The 14,530-nt window shown below is 30.0% G+C and overlaps 1 protein-coding gene across 1 annotated transcript; it reads right to left on the bottom strand.

Annotated features, from left to right (window-relative positions):
- Positions 1-560: 560 nt before the first annotated feature.
- Positions 561-10,750, bottom strand: LOC136071911 (uncharacterized). The gene is made up of 3 exons (XM_065797720.1): positions 10,065-10,750; positions 2,111-2,272; positions 561-1,673 (listed from the first exon to the last, which is right to left on the bottom strand). The coding sequence occupies exons 1-3, from the start codon at positions 10,633-10,635 to the stop codon at positions 1,516-1,518; spliced, it is 891 nt and encodes a 296-aa protein (XP_065653792.1). The 5' UTR covers positions 10,636-10,750; the 3' UTR covers positions 561-1,515.
- Positions 10,751-14,530: the final 3,780 nt, after the last annotated feature.

Genomic DNA, 14,530 nt, shown 5'->3' with positions numbered 1-14,530 from the left:
GAGTTAAACTGGCTTTGCTTGACTTTGACTTGAGTAAAAAGACGAGACTCAGCTCTCGTTGAGAAAGTATTATATCTTTCAATATTATCAGGGAATACAAATACTATTCACTATCTAATCTTTAGGAATATATACTTTAAAATAAGAGAAAATTAGTGAATACTCAAAAAATATTTTCAAAAGTGCTTTAAACCATGTTAAACGAGAAATTAAATAAATAAAAACTTGCAGAAATAACTAAAATCTAATATTTTTTGAAGAGTCAAATTTTAATGTTGTGCGCAAGCTGATCTCAACCACGCGAGCTTTGGAAGATAATATACTTTATCTTCATATATTAACGTAATAAAATTATTTAGTTTTAATTAAAAATTGATGAGGATTTTTTATAAGTTTTTTTTTTTTTTTTTTACAAAAAAAAAAACACCTTTATTTTGTTTACACGGTTACATTACCTGATTGCATCTTTTTTTAGCATAACCGCTATTTTTAGGTTAAATTTAAGTAATTTTACCGCTATTCTGTCTGTTTACTTGTCACTACTTGTAAATAAAACTTAATTCTAAATATTCATAAATAATCTTATCAGAAATAAAAAAGAAATCATATAGCTTTTTTATAAAAATAAAAAAATATTTTTAAAAATAAAAAAATTATTAACTAAAAACAACGAATATCAACAATAGAGAAGTGAGAATTTAAACAAAAATCAACGAGAGCACAACCTCACTGAAAAAACAATTTGAAAAAAATTTAAAAACTACAAAAAACCACATACTACACAGAAATTTTCTGGAATATAATGAAAAAAACAACAACAACAAAAAAAACAACACTTGCTTAAAAAAACAACAGCAAACAAACAACATAAAGCAAAAAACTTTTTAAAAACGCAAAATTGTAAGAATTTGAAACAAAACCTCTTTTAACAATACAAGACTCCATTAAAACTTTAAAAAAAAATGTAGAAAATAAAATAAAAACAACACGGAAATAAAAATTAATCCTTCAAATTTGCAAGAAAAAAAAAGAGAAACGACTTAAAAATAACAACTTCACGCTGCTACAAAATCACATCAGAAAAAAATTAAAAAAAAAGGAAAAAAAAAAAAAAGCCCTCATAAAACTTAAAAACAAAATTAAAAATTACAAATAAATTTACAAATACTTTGTTAAAAATAAATATTTTAATTAGATTTCAATAATAAATAAATTAAAACTGAAAAACCTTTAAATTTTAGATCGTAGTAAAAAACTTCAAAGGCAAAACATTTTTACATTTCTATTAATAAAAACAAAACAAACGACAGTCTTAGTTGTATCAACACTAAAATTGAGTCACGTCTCCTCTACCATTTAAAACTTCAAATTGAATCGCGTCACCTCATTTCATTTAAAATCTTCAAGTCGTGTTCCTTCAAGAAAGGCGCACTAGTATGATCATCACCAAAACAACGAAAATAATACAACAAAGCACTTGTGTTCTTGTTGTTGACAAAGTATACATTGTTACGACTAGCAGCAGAGACTGCATATATCTCCACTAGCACCTTCTCTACACACCTTATACCATAAAAATCCACTGCAGAAAAATACTATGATAAAAACACCCCAGAAAATCATTCCAACAGAAAAAAATGTGTTAGCTAGTTCACCTATCTCAGCTTGGAGAACTGAAACAAAGCAGAAAGGTTCATTAGATTCACTTAAATTTAATTATTAATTATAAATAATATTAGTTAATTAAAATTAAGAAACTTCATGAAAAAATGTTTGATAAACTTTATGTTCTATTTATTATAAATGACCTTTGTTTTTCAACAATTTTGTACTTTACCAACAAAGAAGACAATACTAAGAAAAATTAAAAACAACAGTAACTAGTGTTACTATTTTAAAAAAAGTAACCCCACAAGTAATCTCACAACAATAGACTTACTTATACAAACTATAATAGGATTTATAATACTTATTTATAATAGCATTAAAAAACAAAGCAGATTAACAATTAAACTCTTGATTACTTCTAAAATTCTTTAAACAATAATTTAGTTTGAATTATTTAAAATGAACTATTCAAAACTTTTTCTTAAGTTTTAATGACACATACCTGTTGGAGCAAATTGCAATAGTCTTGACCGAGCAACACCCATTGCAGGGCCAAATACCATCACAAGAGCAATTAGGCCTCCAGGAAAAACTACCAGTAATCTTAATGGTATGCATGGAAAACAAAAAGGATTTCCAATCCACAAAAATAAAGGCATCATACCTACAAAAAAAAAAAAAAAAAAAATGTTGCAACATTTTATTTCATGGAAGCATAATTTTAGTGACTTACATAAATTTTTTGTTTATTAAAAATATTTATACAAACATTTATACAGTTATTTAACTATATTATTATTCCATATAAATATAAAAATAAATTTGACAAAAAACCATTTAATAAAGATCCAAATATAAAATTCACTACTATAAAAAAAAAGTTCAAAATGTCTACATACAGTGGGTATAATTATGCCAATTTGTTAAGTTTTTTTAATCTCATTTGACTTCTTTAAATCAAAACTTTTATATCAGCTATAAACCTAAAGCTTAGTTACCATGCTATTTTACTTTAATAATACTTTTATATTAAATTCATTATTTTCATTTAACTTTTTCTATAAATTTAAAACTAGTTTAATAATAATAAAAACCATGGTTTAACCATAGTAAAAAAGTTTTTGGTTTGTAATTGCTTAAAAAGTTTTTACTTAAAAAAAAAGTTTATTTTAAGTTGTTTATGTTACATGTACTATTTACATACATTATCATTTATCATTACTTAATTTATTAAATAAAGCTCTGGATAAAAAGATTTATTCATCAATTATCTTTCAATATTAATTTCAGGACTAAAAATAGTCTTCAGACACTTGCTTGAGTAATGGGCAGTTTCCTAGTTTGAGTTCATTCTGGAGTTAATTTTCTCAAAGACTGAGTTAACTTTGAGCTTTAACCTTTGTCATGACTCCATTAAAGACGTATTAAAATTTTTATATTTTGGTATTACTGAGACTTTCTGATGTTTTCCTAGCTTATCAAGTTCATTTTCAAAATTTTGTAAAAAAGTTATGGTTGTGTCAGATATTTCCTTGCCAATCTTTCAACTTTTATTAATTGCAATTCTTCAACAGCTGCAATTTATTGAAACACTAACAAATATTTTATTTCTCAAGCCTTTGTGCAAACACCTATAGAGTGGATAAAATAACAACGCAAATGTATGTACTAGTTCAAATGCATCATAGGTACATTTATTACACTTACTAGACATATTTAAAAAATTATTTTAAACTGCTTAACTAATCTTCAACTATATGCACCACTACTGTTTACAAGCATCAGAAACCACCACTGTCTACAACCTCTTGCCAAATTTAGACTAAGAATGAATGCTGTTGGTGTAAAACTCTTGAGGGTTTGAATGAAAGAGATAACTGAGGTGCTGTCCGAGTGCCTCCTCGTTGTTGAATCTTTCATTGTGAAAGCTGCTGCTAAGTGATTAAGACAAATAATAACCTATTAGTGTTAAGTAAATAGATGAAATCAAAAGGGACAACACCCAGTCTTGTCTAATAATTTTGCAATGCATTGTCATAGAAGTAATCTTTATCATGCATTTTTCTGAGTTCTGGGCAAAAGTTCTACTTGAAGTTCAACACATTATTTTTCTGAGTTCTGAGCAAAAGTTCTACTTGAAGTTCAACACATTATTTTGCTCCGATTATAATCCAACTAAAGCAGTTTTTATTACACAATGCTGAGTAACTTTTACCAAAACTGAAAGCAACACCTTTTTGGGGAATAGGTCAAGGTAATTTTGGCAGTATTTCCTGCCCTGATCTTCCACTGGAACTTTCTGGAATGGTTTATATAGAGTACCTTCTTCTCATCTCCAGTAATGACATAGTCAAGCCATTTATATGTACAATGAAAAGAATTTCATGCCTGAGAAAAAAAATTTCATGCTTGAGAAAAAGAGGTTCATGCTTGAATTCGCTTGTTTACTTGATTAGTATTCAGTTCATGTAGTACTCAACTTATTTCCATTTAAATAAATGGAAAAGACTTGGTGGAGTCTTTTCAATTTTTTTTTCAAATGGAAAAACCTTACGCCAAGTTGGAGGGCTTTTCCATTTGAATACCCTTTCATTTAAAGAGGTATTCAAATGGAAAGTAGTATAGTATCATAAACACATACATGTTTGCTTGATAAGTATTTAATAATTTCATGAGCACATGCAGGTTTGCTTGATAAGTATTTATATAATCCGATTGCTTCAAACTTGTTAAATCCATTAAAATTGGTCTGCTAGATCTGAGTCAATCTTGCAACATTACAAAAGCATTAAAGCCAATACTATACTGTCACCTCAGACACCAAACTTTGATTATATAATTACGCATACACCAATGTGGCTGCTGAGTTCCCTAACTAAAAATTATAAAAAAAGCAGTGCTGCAAATGGTATTGAATACCATCCACTTTTCCTGACATACAATTTAGAAATTTAGAAACTTTAATTGACCTGATAGACAGTTATACACCCAAAATATATACACCCAAATCATGACAAAACTCCAAAGATTGCAGAACTTTATAGAAATTTTATAAAAAATTGCTCATAACTTTTTAACAAACCCAATAAATGTTTTTTAAATGTTCTGTTTAAATGTTTAAATCTGTTTTGATGCAGTGTGAGCTCATTAACTAACTAGACACTCCAACTATTAAACCTACGCTCTCTGGTGTTTTGTTGGGTGCAATATTTTACCTAGTGCATTTCTAAAATACCATGCCCAATGTTTTGAAGTGCTGTTTGTAGGAAGTAGCTCCTTTTATTTCTCTACATCAGGTCAGGTTCAGAATCCTCATGATCACCTTACTACTGATATTATGTAATCCAGTACTATCTGTCCCATGCCCTGCTGCCTTGTAGAGTGTGCTTTTTTAGGCAAAGCTAAGGAGAAACAAACTCCAAATTAAAAATCCTCTGCCTTGGGGCTCTTGGTTGAGTAAAGGCTAGAGATGTTTTCTCGATAAAATACTCTTCTTGGGCAGATGTTAACTGAATCCAGCTACTGTCTTGTAGAAGGCCTCCTAGGCAAAGACTTTAGGGGTATGCAGAATAATTTTGTTGACAAGCCTCAAACCCCTTCTTCATCTATTAAACTGGTGTAGATGTAAACCTGTTTTAAATTGTTTCCTGCCTAGGATGACGAATGCTGGATCTTCTTGAATCTTCTCATAGATTTTTGCTTGTGCCTCCTTGATAGTGGCAATGCAACTCTTCCTGTTATCTCCTAATGAGAGTACACCTCTAAATCTCAGTTTAAAGATTCTGAAGCCAGCTGGTAGCAAGGTTTACCGTATTCTGTGGTAGCTCTCAGAGAGGCTGATTCCATCTACAGCTGTAAAATATCAGAGTATTAAAATTGCCATGTTGCACATGAAAGGTGTCCCCATTAATGATTTTGGTGTGCATTGTAGAGGCCACATAAGGAGCTTTATGCTACAACTTTGGGTTAATTAACAGGACTGAGACAACTGCATAGCTGATTGCTTGAGAAGTCGTGCCCTATCTATGAATGAGTCAAGTTCTCTTTAAACTTAAATTATGCCAAAAGTAAACCAAAATATTAAACACAAAAAACCATCCCCTCCACCTAACTGTTTTAAAACATCTTTCACTAATATTCCTGGTCTGCAAAGTAATCTTCCATCAGTTGAATCTTACCTCTTGCAAAATTCACCAGACTTGCTCTTAGTGAGACTAATTTAATTTCTACTATTCCTTCTTCTGATCTCACTGTTGATGGGTACTTGGCTTAGGGGTATACATACACATCAATTCACCTATTTGAGGCAAAATCAGGTTTGAATCCTTTAATTATTTTTTTATGTGCTTCCACTTAGCACCTCCTCACTCTATCACCTTTCTCTTTGTTCTTTATTGTTCTCCTTCTTCCCAAGATTCTTCCTCTTTTAGATGTAATTTCTGATCAAATTGACCATGCTCTATCTCTTTACCCCTTTGCCAATATTGTTGTTATTAGTGACTTTAATGCTCATTACACTGAATGACTTTGCTCTAACGCCACTGACCCAGCTGACACTAAAGCCTATAACTTCTGCATTTTTCAATCTCTTACTCAGGTAGTTAACTTTGTAACTCAATTTCATGACAACCCTATCATTTACCTTCACTCCTTGATTTATGTTTTGTCTCTGATCCTAGCTTGTGTTCAGTTTCTTCTTATTCTACCTTAGGTGGTTCTGTCCATGCAATGAAATCTTTTATCTCATACTTCATTTTTTGGACTCACCCTATCATCGCACCACTTACTACTACCCTAAAGCTGATTGGGATTCTTTTTGTGATTTTCTTCATGACGGTTCTTGGGTGATGATGCCTTTTCCCTCAGGTGAAAAATGTGCCTCATACATAACCTCCTGGATTCAGGCAGGAATGGAAGCTTTTATTCCTTCTCATTGGTTTCAAGTCAAGCCTCATTCTACTCCATGGTTTTCACCCTGTTGTGCAGCTGTTATATTTAATCGCAATCCTTTTTTTCATCTTTTTCAAAAGAGCAACTCTCTTGAGAACAAATGGGTTTTTATAAATGCAAAAAATCAATGTAAAAAGGTGCTGTCAGATGCTAAGCTCCATTATCTCAGACTCTAGAGACTTTTGGAAATTTTTCAAAAGCATCGTTAACAAAAGTAGGTCTAACATTCCATCTCTCATTCGTGGGACTGATCTTATTACCCCTTCCAAGGATGAGGCAGAACTATTTGCAAAGAACTTTTCTTCTAACTTTTTTCTTTCTCTTAAATCTTATGGCCATTCTCTTCCTTCCATTCCAACAGGTTAACCCATTGTTAGACATTCAAATCAAAAAATAGCTTCCATTACGTAAGTCATATCTCAATTAAACTCTTCTATGGCTTGTGGTCCAGACAACATTCCTGTCACAGTTTTACAAATTTGTTCTCCAGATCTTCCTTCAATTTTCTCTAAACTATTTAATAAGTGCTTGACTGAGTCTTGTTTTCCTGCCTACTGAAAAATGACATCTGTTATTCCAATTTTCAAAAACTCTAGTGAACATTCTGACCCCCCCATTTATCGTCCAATCAGTATTTTTTTTCGTTATTAACAAGGTCTTTGAGTCTTTTATAAACAAATTTCTCACATCCCATCTTGAGTCAAATAACGTACTGTCAGACAATCAATACGGTTTTTGATCCTCTCGCTCTACTGCTGACTTGCTAACTGCTGTGACTGAAAGATCATGCATTAGACAGAGGTGAAGAGGCTAGGATTATTGCTCTTGACAAATCTAAGGCTTTCCAAAGAATTTGGCATGCTGGTCTTCACCATAAGCTTGTTTCATATGGTGTATCTGGAAATCATTTCTTTTTAACCATTTTATTAAAGTCATCCTCGAAGGCCAACATTCTTCTTCATTTCCAGTAACTTCTTGAGTACCTCAACGTTTTATCATTGGTCCTATTTTGTTTCTTATCTACATTAATGATCTTCCCGACAACCTTACATCTAAAGTAGCTCTTTTTGCCGATGACTCATCTTTATACTGCTGTCTTGACAAAAAGTTTTCTCTTTTCGATCGCTTAAAACAGGCAGCTGATCTTGAATCTGATCTCACTTCTGTAACGGATTGGGGCTCACAGTGGCTTGTAAATTTTAACCCCCCAAAAAATCAGTTATTTACTGCAAATAACTATTGAAGTCCTGTCAACATTCCTATGTTAATGAATGGCAACCTTCTAACTGAGTCCTTTTATTTATGTCTTTTTGGATTATCATTTACTACTGACCTTTTATGGAAACCATGTATACAATCGATTGCTAAATCGATTCTCTTTATTGTTCTCACCATTTTTTCTCTCCTGACTCCATTCTCTACCTCTACAAATCTTTTATTTGTCTCTGTATGAAATACTGTTTTCATATTTGGGCTGGTTCTTCTAATGATGCTCTTGCTTTTCTATACTAGATCCAAAAACGCATTGTAAACGTAGTTGGACCCGCTCTATCTGCTAAGCTTAAGCCTTATTCCTATCATCGTAAAGTAGCATCTCTTTCTCTTTTCTACAAATACTACCATGTGGCTGCTCAAACGAGGTATCATCTCTAACTCCATCAACTAAAACTCATTCTTGCTTGACTCGACATTCATCAGAGTCTTATTTGTTTACTGTATCTATCCCTACATGCTCCAAAAACTTTTATTTATCTAGTTTTTCCCCCATACTTCAACCCTTCAGAACTCTTTCCCAACTTCATGTTTTCCTGACTCATACAACCTTCAACTTTTCAACTAAGTTTTCTGTCAACTGTTTCTATACTCTATAACTCTATTCTTTTTTCTTGTAACTCCCAAATTAATAGTGGTTGATTGCAGCCTTGTTGAGAGTGAAATAGAATAATCAAAAAGATAAAATAAATTGGAAAAATAAAAAAAAATAATAACAAAAAAAAATTATGATTTAATTGCTAGAAAACAATTCAAGTATAACGTCAAATTTTAAATTGCTGATAGTTGTACATCTTACCTAATCTCCTGTATCCAGGTAGGTATGGAAGCTTTTATTTCTTCTTGTTTGTTTTAAATAAATCTTTTGCCTGAATTGTTTCTAATCTATATTAAATTTTTTTCTGACAATCTTACATCTAAAATGTTTTTGTTTGCTGATGACACAATTTTATACTCAAGATCTTTAATCTGATCTTTCTTCTGTGAAAGCTCAGAGTTTAAAGTAACTTGTGAACTTAAACTCAAAAAAAAAACAGTTATTTACTGAAAACAATTATCACAATATAGTTGATATTCCTACATATGACACCATTAGGAATATCAACAATATTGCTATCACTGCGTTCTCTTCTTTACGTCTTCTTGGATTATCATTCACTTCTGACCTCTCATGGAAACCATTTATCCATATAATCCATTTCAAAATTAGCATCTACTAAGATTGCTTCTCTTTATCGTGCTTACCATTTCCTTACTTCTAATCCTTTTTCTCTTATAGACAAAGCCCAAAAATGTACTGTAAATATAGTTAGGCATACTTTATCTGCCAAGCTTAAGCCATTGTCCCATCCACATAAAGTTTCATTTTGTTCTCTTTTCTACAAATACTATGATGGTCCCAGCTCAGATAAGCTATTATCTCTAGTTCCATAAACCAAAACTTATTCGTGCTTGACTCGCCATTCTGCAAAGTAGCATCCTAATACCGTGTCTGTCCCTCCACGCTCCAAAACTTTTATTTATCTAGTTTCTTACTTCACACGCCAAAGCAAGGAAACTCTCTCCCATTTTCATGTTTTCCTAACTCACACAATTTACAATTACAATTATAAGTCTTCTATCTACCATTTTCTTACTCTTTAACAATATTCTTTGATGTCTGATAACTTCCATTTTAATTAGTGGCTGCTTGCAGCCTCGTTGGGATCGAAACTTAAAAATGAAACTCTAAATATGTGTGCACGAATTACTTAAGTAAACATTTATTTAGAGGTAGTAATAATTTTTACAAAAGTTAGTTCAAGAATGATCTAAGTAGACATAGGTCATCTATATTCCAACTATATAAGAAAATTTAAAAGAAAACCATTACGTATATCATTTAGCTATACATTAGGTATACCATTTACTCGTATTTAAAAAATTGCTTTTTTATGATTCTTAACCAGTGTGAAATTGTAAGGTCTCTAAAATTACATGCTGGTTCCTCTGGTTGTCACTTGACTAAGACAGATACAGTAAGATAAAGGAGACCAAGGGTATCTGGCAGATAATGCAAGAGATGCGAAAATTTTACACTGATTACAAATAATATAACAACAAAGGTCTAAAACAAAAGGTATAATTCACTAATTTAAAATGACACCAAAATAAATTACACTTGCCTTTCTAGATATAATATGCTTTGATTGAAAATAAAATTTATAACATAATTTATAGAAAAAATATAATACCTTTATACAAAGCAATAAATGCAAGACCCACTAAGGATAGAGTGAAAATTATTTTACTTGCTTTCATGTTGGTATCGATTGATAATGGACCTTCCCAAATTAATGAAACAACCTCCATTGTTATACAACCTACTGGGATGTCAAACAAAAGTGTTTCTAATATAAGTAAAATAACATGACACTTTAGCAAATTCTGAAAATAAACACCACCACTGATTTTTAATGAAAGTGGGTCTGGAACACGAAAACTTTGAATAATGTTTGGTAATAGAACAAATATATGTACTACAAAAAATGATGCTCCAATAAAACAACATACAAGAAGTCCAGTACGAAACTTCTCAAGTTTATTCCATGGATATTCTGTAAAATTGTTAGAAACAGTTAAATTATAATAATCAGTTGCATTGGATAGTAATGTTTTATTTGTATAGTCTAAATCCAATACCATAACTTTTACTACAGCCCAAACACCGAAATGATTTCCAACACTTAGTCCATGCAAAAAAAACCAAATCATAAACTCAATAAATGGAGGCCACTTATCGTCCATTTCACAAGAAAGGCACATTTTGCTTTAATTTTCTAAATATTCTAGAACTAAAATTAGTGCGAAAATAAATTCTTTAATATATACTATTTGTAAACACGATTCTTATTAAACAAACATTTTATAAATAAACATTTTTCCGTATTAATAAAATAGTCACTATTTATCAATTCAAATACGCTTTGATAAGCGGAGGAGAATGATTTCTCGAGCTTACCTTGAAAAATCAACGACTTTAGTATAATTATTATTAGAAATGTAAAATTTTTACATGTTATATATGTAGAAATGAATAATATTATGAAATGCTCATAATTTTTGACTATGACGACAAAAATTATCAAGATATTAGATTTGATTTTCAAGTTCTTACAATTTTTTGGTAGAATTAAATAATGATACAGAACAAAAACAATAACATGTGGCCTAATCCCTTTTAGTGATTCTTTTACTAATCATGTTATTATGGTATTGTAAAGGTTTACGCAGTTATCGAGCCACTTTACCGCATAAATTTTTTTACCACGCTCAACTCAGCATAGTCTTTTTGATATAAATTATTCTATATACGTCCACCCCTATCTAAATTTAAATAGCTAATGCTACTTGTTTAACAAATGTAATTCAATCGCAATCAATTCTAAAAGAATGAAGTTATAACGTAAGGTATCTAATTTCAGTACTTACTAGTCTAAATCATGCAACTTCTGGACTTCTGGTTATAACCCATCATATATTAATACAGACTTACCGTAATGAAGTAACCAATCGTCTTACAAGGAGTTCTATTTAACGCAAAAATGAACGCAATTGAAGTAGTTCATTTAAACTATTGCTAGATGCTGATAAAAATTGAGTTGACAGTGTAAATTGCTTAGAAATACCCATAGTTATGCACACACTCTCTTTCTCTGTATCTCTCTCTCTCTCTCTCACACACACACACACACACACACATACACATACACATACACACACACACACGCACGCACACACACGCACACAAACATAAAGCACATCTAACCACTGCAGCATTTTTTATTCAAAAAAGTGCAAAATACAAAATGCTAAAAAAATAAAATATACAAAGTTTGAAAGGTAACAAATACAAAGAACTGTAAAAAAATTTAAAACTTAATTTATACTATGTTCAAAACATAACTTATAACTGCTTACGTGCTTATCGTTCATAGAATAAACACTGATTACAGTTAACTTTTTACTTATAAGCCAAATTAAAACTAGACGCAATGTTATTTTTAATCTTTAATATAAAAAAGATGACAGATGTTTTTTTCTGTTCTATTTTTTTTCCTCTTCATAATGACGCAACACCGTTTCTTTGTTTTTTGAGAAACTAAATCAAGATTCCATATAAGTTATGTAAAAGATTGGTGTAAAACATATAGGATATATAATGCCAGATAATAATTAAACGTTTAGCAAAGTAACAATATATAATAAAACATTAAAAGCAATATAACCAAGATAATTAAAACAACTTCACACTGACAATAAAACACTTTTTATTTTAATTTTATATGTTTTTAAACTGTATAAAACAATAAGGGGTCATCCATAAAGTACGTACGCTTTTATTTTGACACTTCTTCCTCCCCGAATTTTCCTACACGCTTTTTTGAGTACCCTCCACCTTCCTAAAAGTATGTAATCTTTTAACCTACCAACCTAACATTTAATGATATTTTTTTTGATTTAGTGTCTCCTTACTTTTATAATTGACCACCTGCCCCCCATCTCCTATACGCCATTTGCAGACCCCTCTTCCCCATCCGAGCGTATATACTTCATGGACGATCCATAATAAAGCAACATAGCGAGGTTGTTTTATATTAACTCAACCTTTTCATATTGACAAAACAACCTCGAATTATCGTTTTATTGTTGTTTTGTACAGCTTCTTGGAATAACAATTTATTATGCTCTTAAAATAAAATGTGTTTTATTTGTCAGTATGAATGAGGCATAAGTTAAAATGAAGGAAAGTATAGTATTAAAGAAAGAGAATAAAAGAACTGGAAACAATAATACAAATTTTAATTTAAAGTTGTAAGAGACAAAGCTTCTTATTAAAAGAACTCGTAAAAAATAGTTTAAAACAGTTTCATTTTTATGGGCTCGCTCTAAAAAAACCCATTGTCCAATAATTAATATAAGTTTGTCAACGTAGTTTCCACAAGAAAAATCTTGTTACAATGCATCTAAATAAAAATGGTTGTTTATAAATGTGTTTTTATATTATAGCTTTCTTATAACCCTTTATACATATATACTTTATACTTATATACATATATATATATATATATATATATATATATATATATATATATATATATATATATATATATATATATATATATATATATATATGTATATATATATATATATATATATATATATATATATATATATATATATATTACATACATATATATACTTTATACATATATATACTTTATACATACATATATATATATATATATATATATATATATATATATATATTACATACATATATATACTTTATACATATATATATACTTTATACTTATATATATACTCTATACATATATATATATATATATATATATATATATATATATATATATATATATATATATATATATATATATATATATATATATATATATATATATTACATGCATATATATACTTTAAAAATCTATTGGGCTGTCCCACCTAATGTTATTAGCAAATATTTGCTTAATAAACAATTATTTTGTCTACTGAAACTTTTTTTGTTAGGGAAGATATACAATTTATGTGTACAATTAAGATGTTTATCTCCCCTTTGATTTGTTAGACTTAAAGTAGTAAGACTACAAATCAAACTTTTTCTTAAAATCAATGAATTTGCCAACAAAATGTTGTACAAACCCATGACTCACAAACCCAAGAAGTTGTTTATAAACTTGCGTTTTATAAACCGAAGGGTGTTTAAATACTAAGTATATTATAACTGTTCTGCATTTAGATTGCTTGTATAAACCTTTTAAATTGATTGCACAAAGTTTTTACAATGCTTTTATAAAGAACTCTTTTTACGAACTTTTACTTTATAAATTACAGAAGCTGCTTTGTTTTTATAATTACTCTGCGGCGCCAAGAGCTTTCATGGGGCCCGGGGCAAAGCATTTAGTGCAAGCCCTTTTAAACATGTATGATTTTAAAAAATATGCATATGTTTGATTGCATACGCTTTTAAAATGATTTATTTTTTAATGATGCATACAGATGGGAAAATAGGCTGTAAACCCTTTAAATATATTTGGTTAATAAGTAGTTTCCAGGTAGAGTTGCTACTTAAAAAAAAACCAACACATTTTTTTGCAAAAAAAAAAAAAGCGCTCCTAAAACATGCTTTTATGGGTTTTTTTTAGTACTCTTTAACTTTTAGATGTTAATAAACCTTGAAGCAGTTCCACCTTAAATAAACTTTAAAGTATACATGCTTTTTTCATTAATGTAATGTGTATTACCCTATATATTTAATATAACTATTTACTCATCAATGTTAAAAAAAACACTGCGAAATGTAAAAAAAAATTGTGTTTTGTAAAGTTGCTCTTTTATAATACTACTGTATTAAATTTAAACAAAACTAAGGTATGTCCATTAGGTATTTCAATAAAATAGGGGGGGGGGGGGGAAGAAGTCTGAAAATTTTTGATATTTTTTGATAATTTTACGGCTGCATCAGCTGGCAATCGAATGCTTGCAAAGCTCAAGAAAGCTTTTTAAGGTCGAAGATCATCATTATGGCGTACTCTATATACTTCATACGTTCGCCCGCACTTAGAATTTGCAGTACAAGCCACCATTTCCAGCTCAAGACAAAACTCAAACAAGTTCAACACCAAGCCACAAAACATAC

This window comes from Hydra vulgaris, chromosome 05 (genome assembly GCF_038396675.1).
Source record: "Hydra vulgaris chromosome 05, alternate assembly HydraT2T_AEP".
Taxonomy (NCBI): domain Eukaryota; kingdom Metazoa; phylum Cnidaria; class Hydrozoa; order Anthoathecata; family Hydridae; genus Hydra; species Hydra vulgaris.
The sequence above is the reverse complement of the archived record's forward strand: the minus strand, read 5'-3'. Positions and strand labels throughout refer to the sequence as shown.

What these genes read in the sequence shown, in the direction of transcription:
- LOC136071911 (XM_065797720.1), bottom strand. Translation starts at nt 10,635, where the DNA reads ATGTGCCTTTCTTGTGAAATGGACGATAAGTGGCCTCCATTTATTGAG. An exon ending in ATTTATTGCTTTGTATAAAG is followed by an intron (nt 2,273 to 10,064) that starts GTATTATATTTT and finishes TTTTTTTTGTAG; the next exon opens with GTATGATGCCTTTATTTTTG. An exon ending in ATTGCAATTTGCTCCAACAG is followed by an intron (nt 1,674 to 2,110) that starts GTATGTGTCATT and finishes GCTTTGTTTCAG; the next exon opens with TTCTCCAAGCTGAGATAGGT.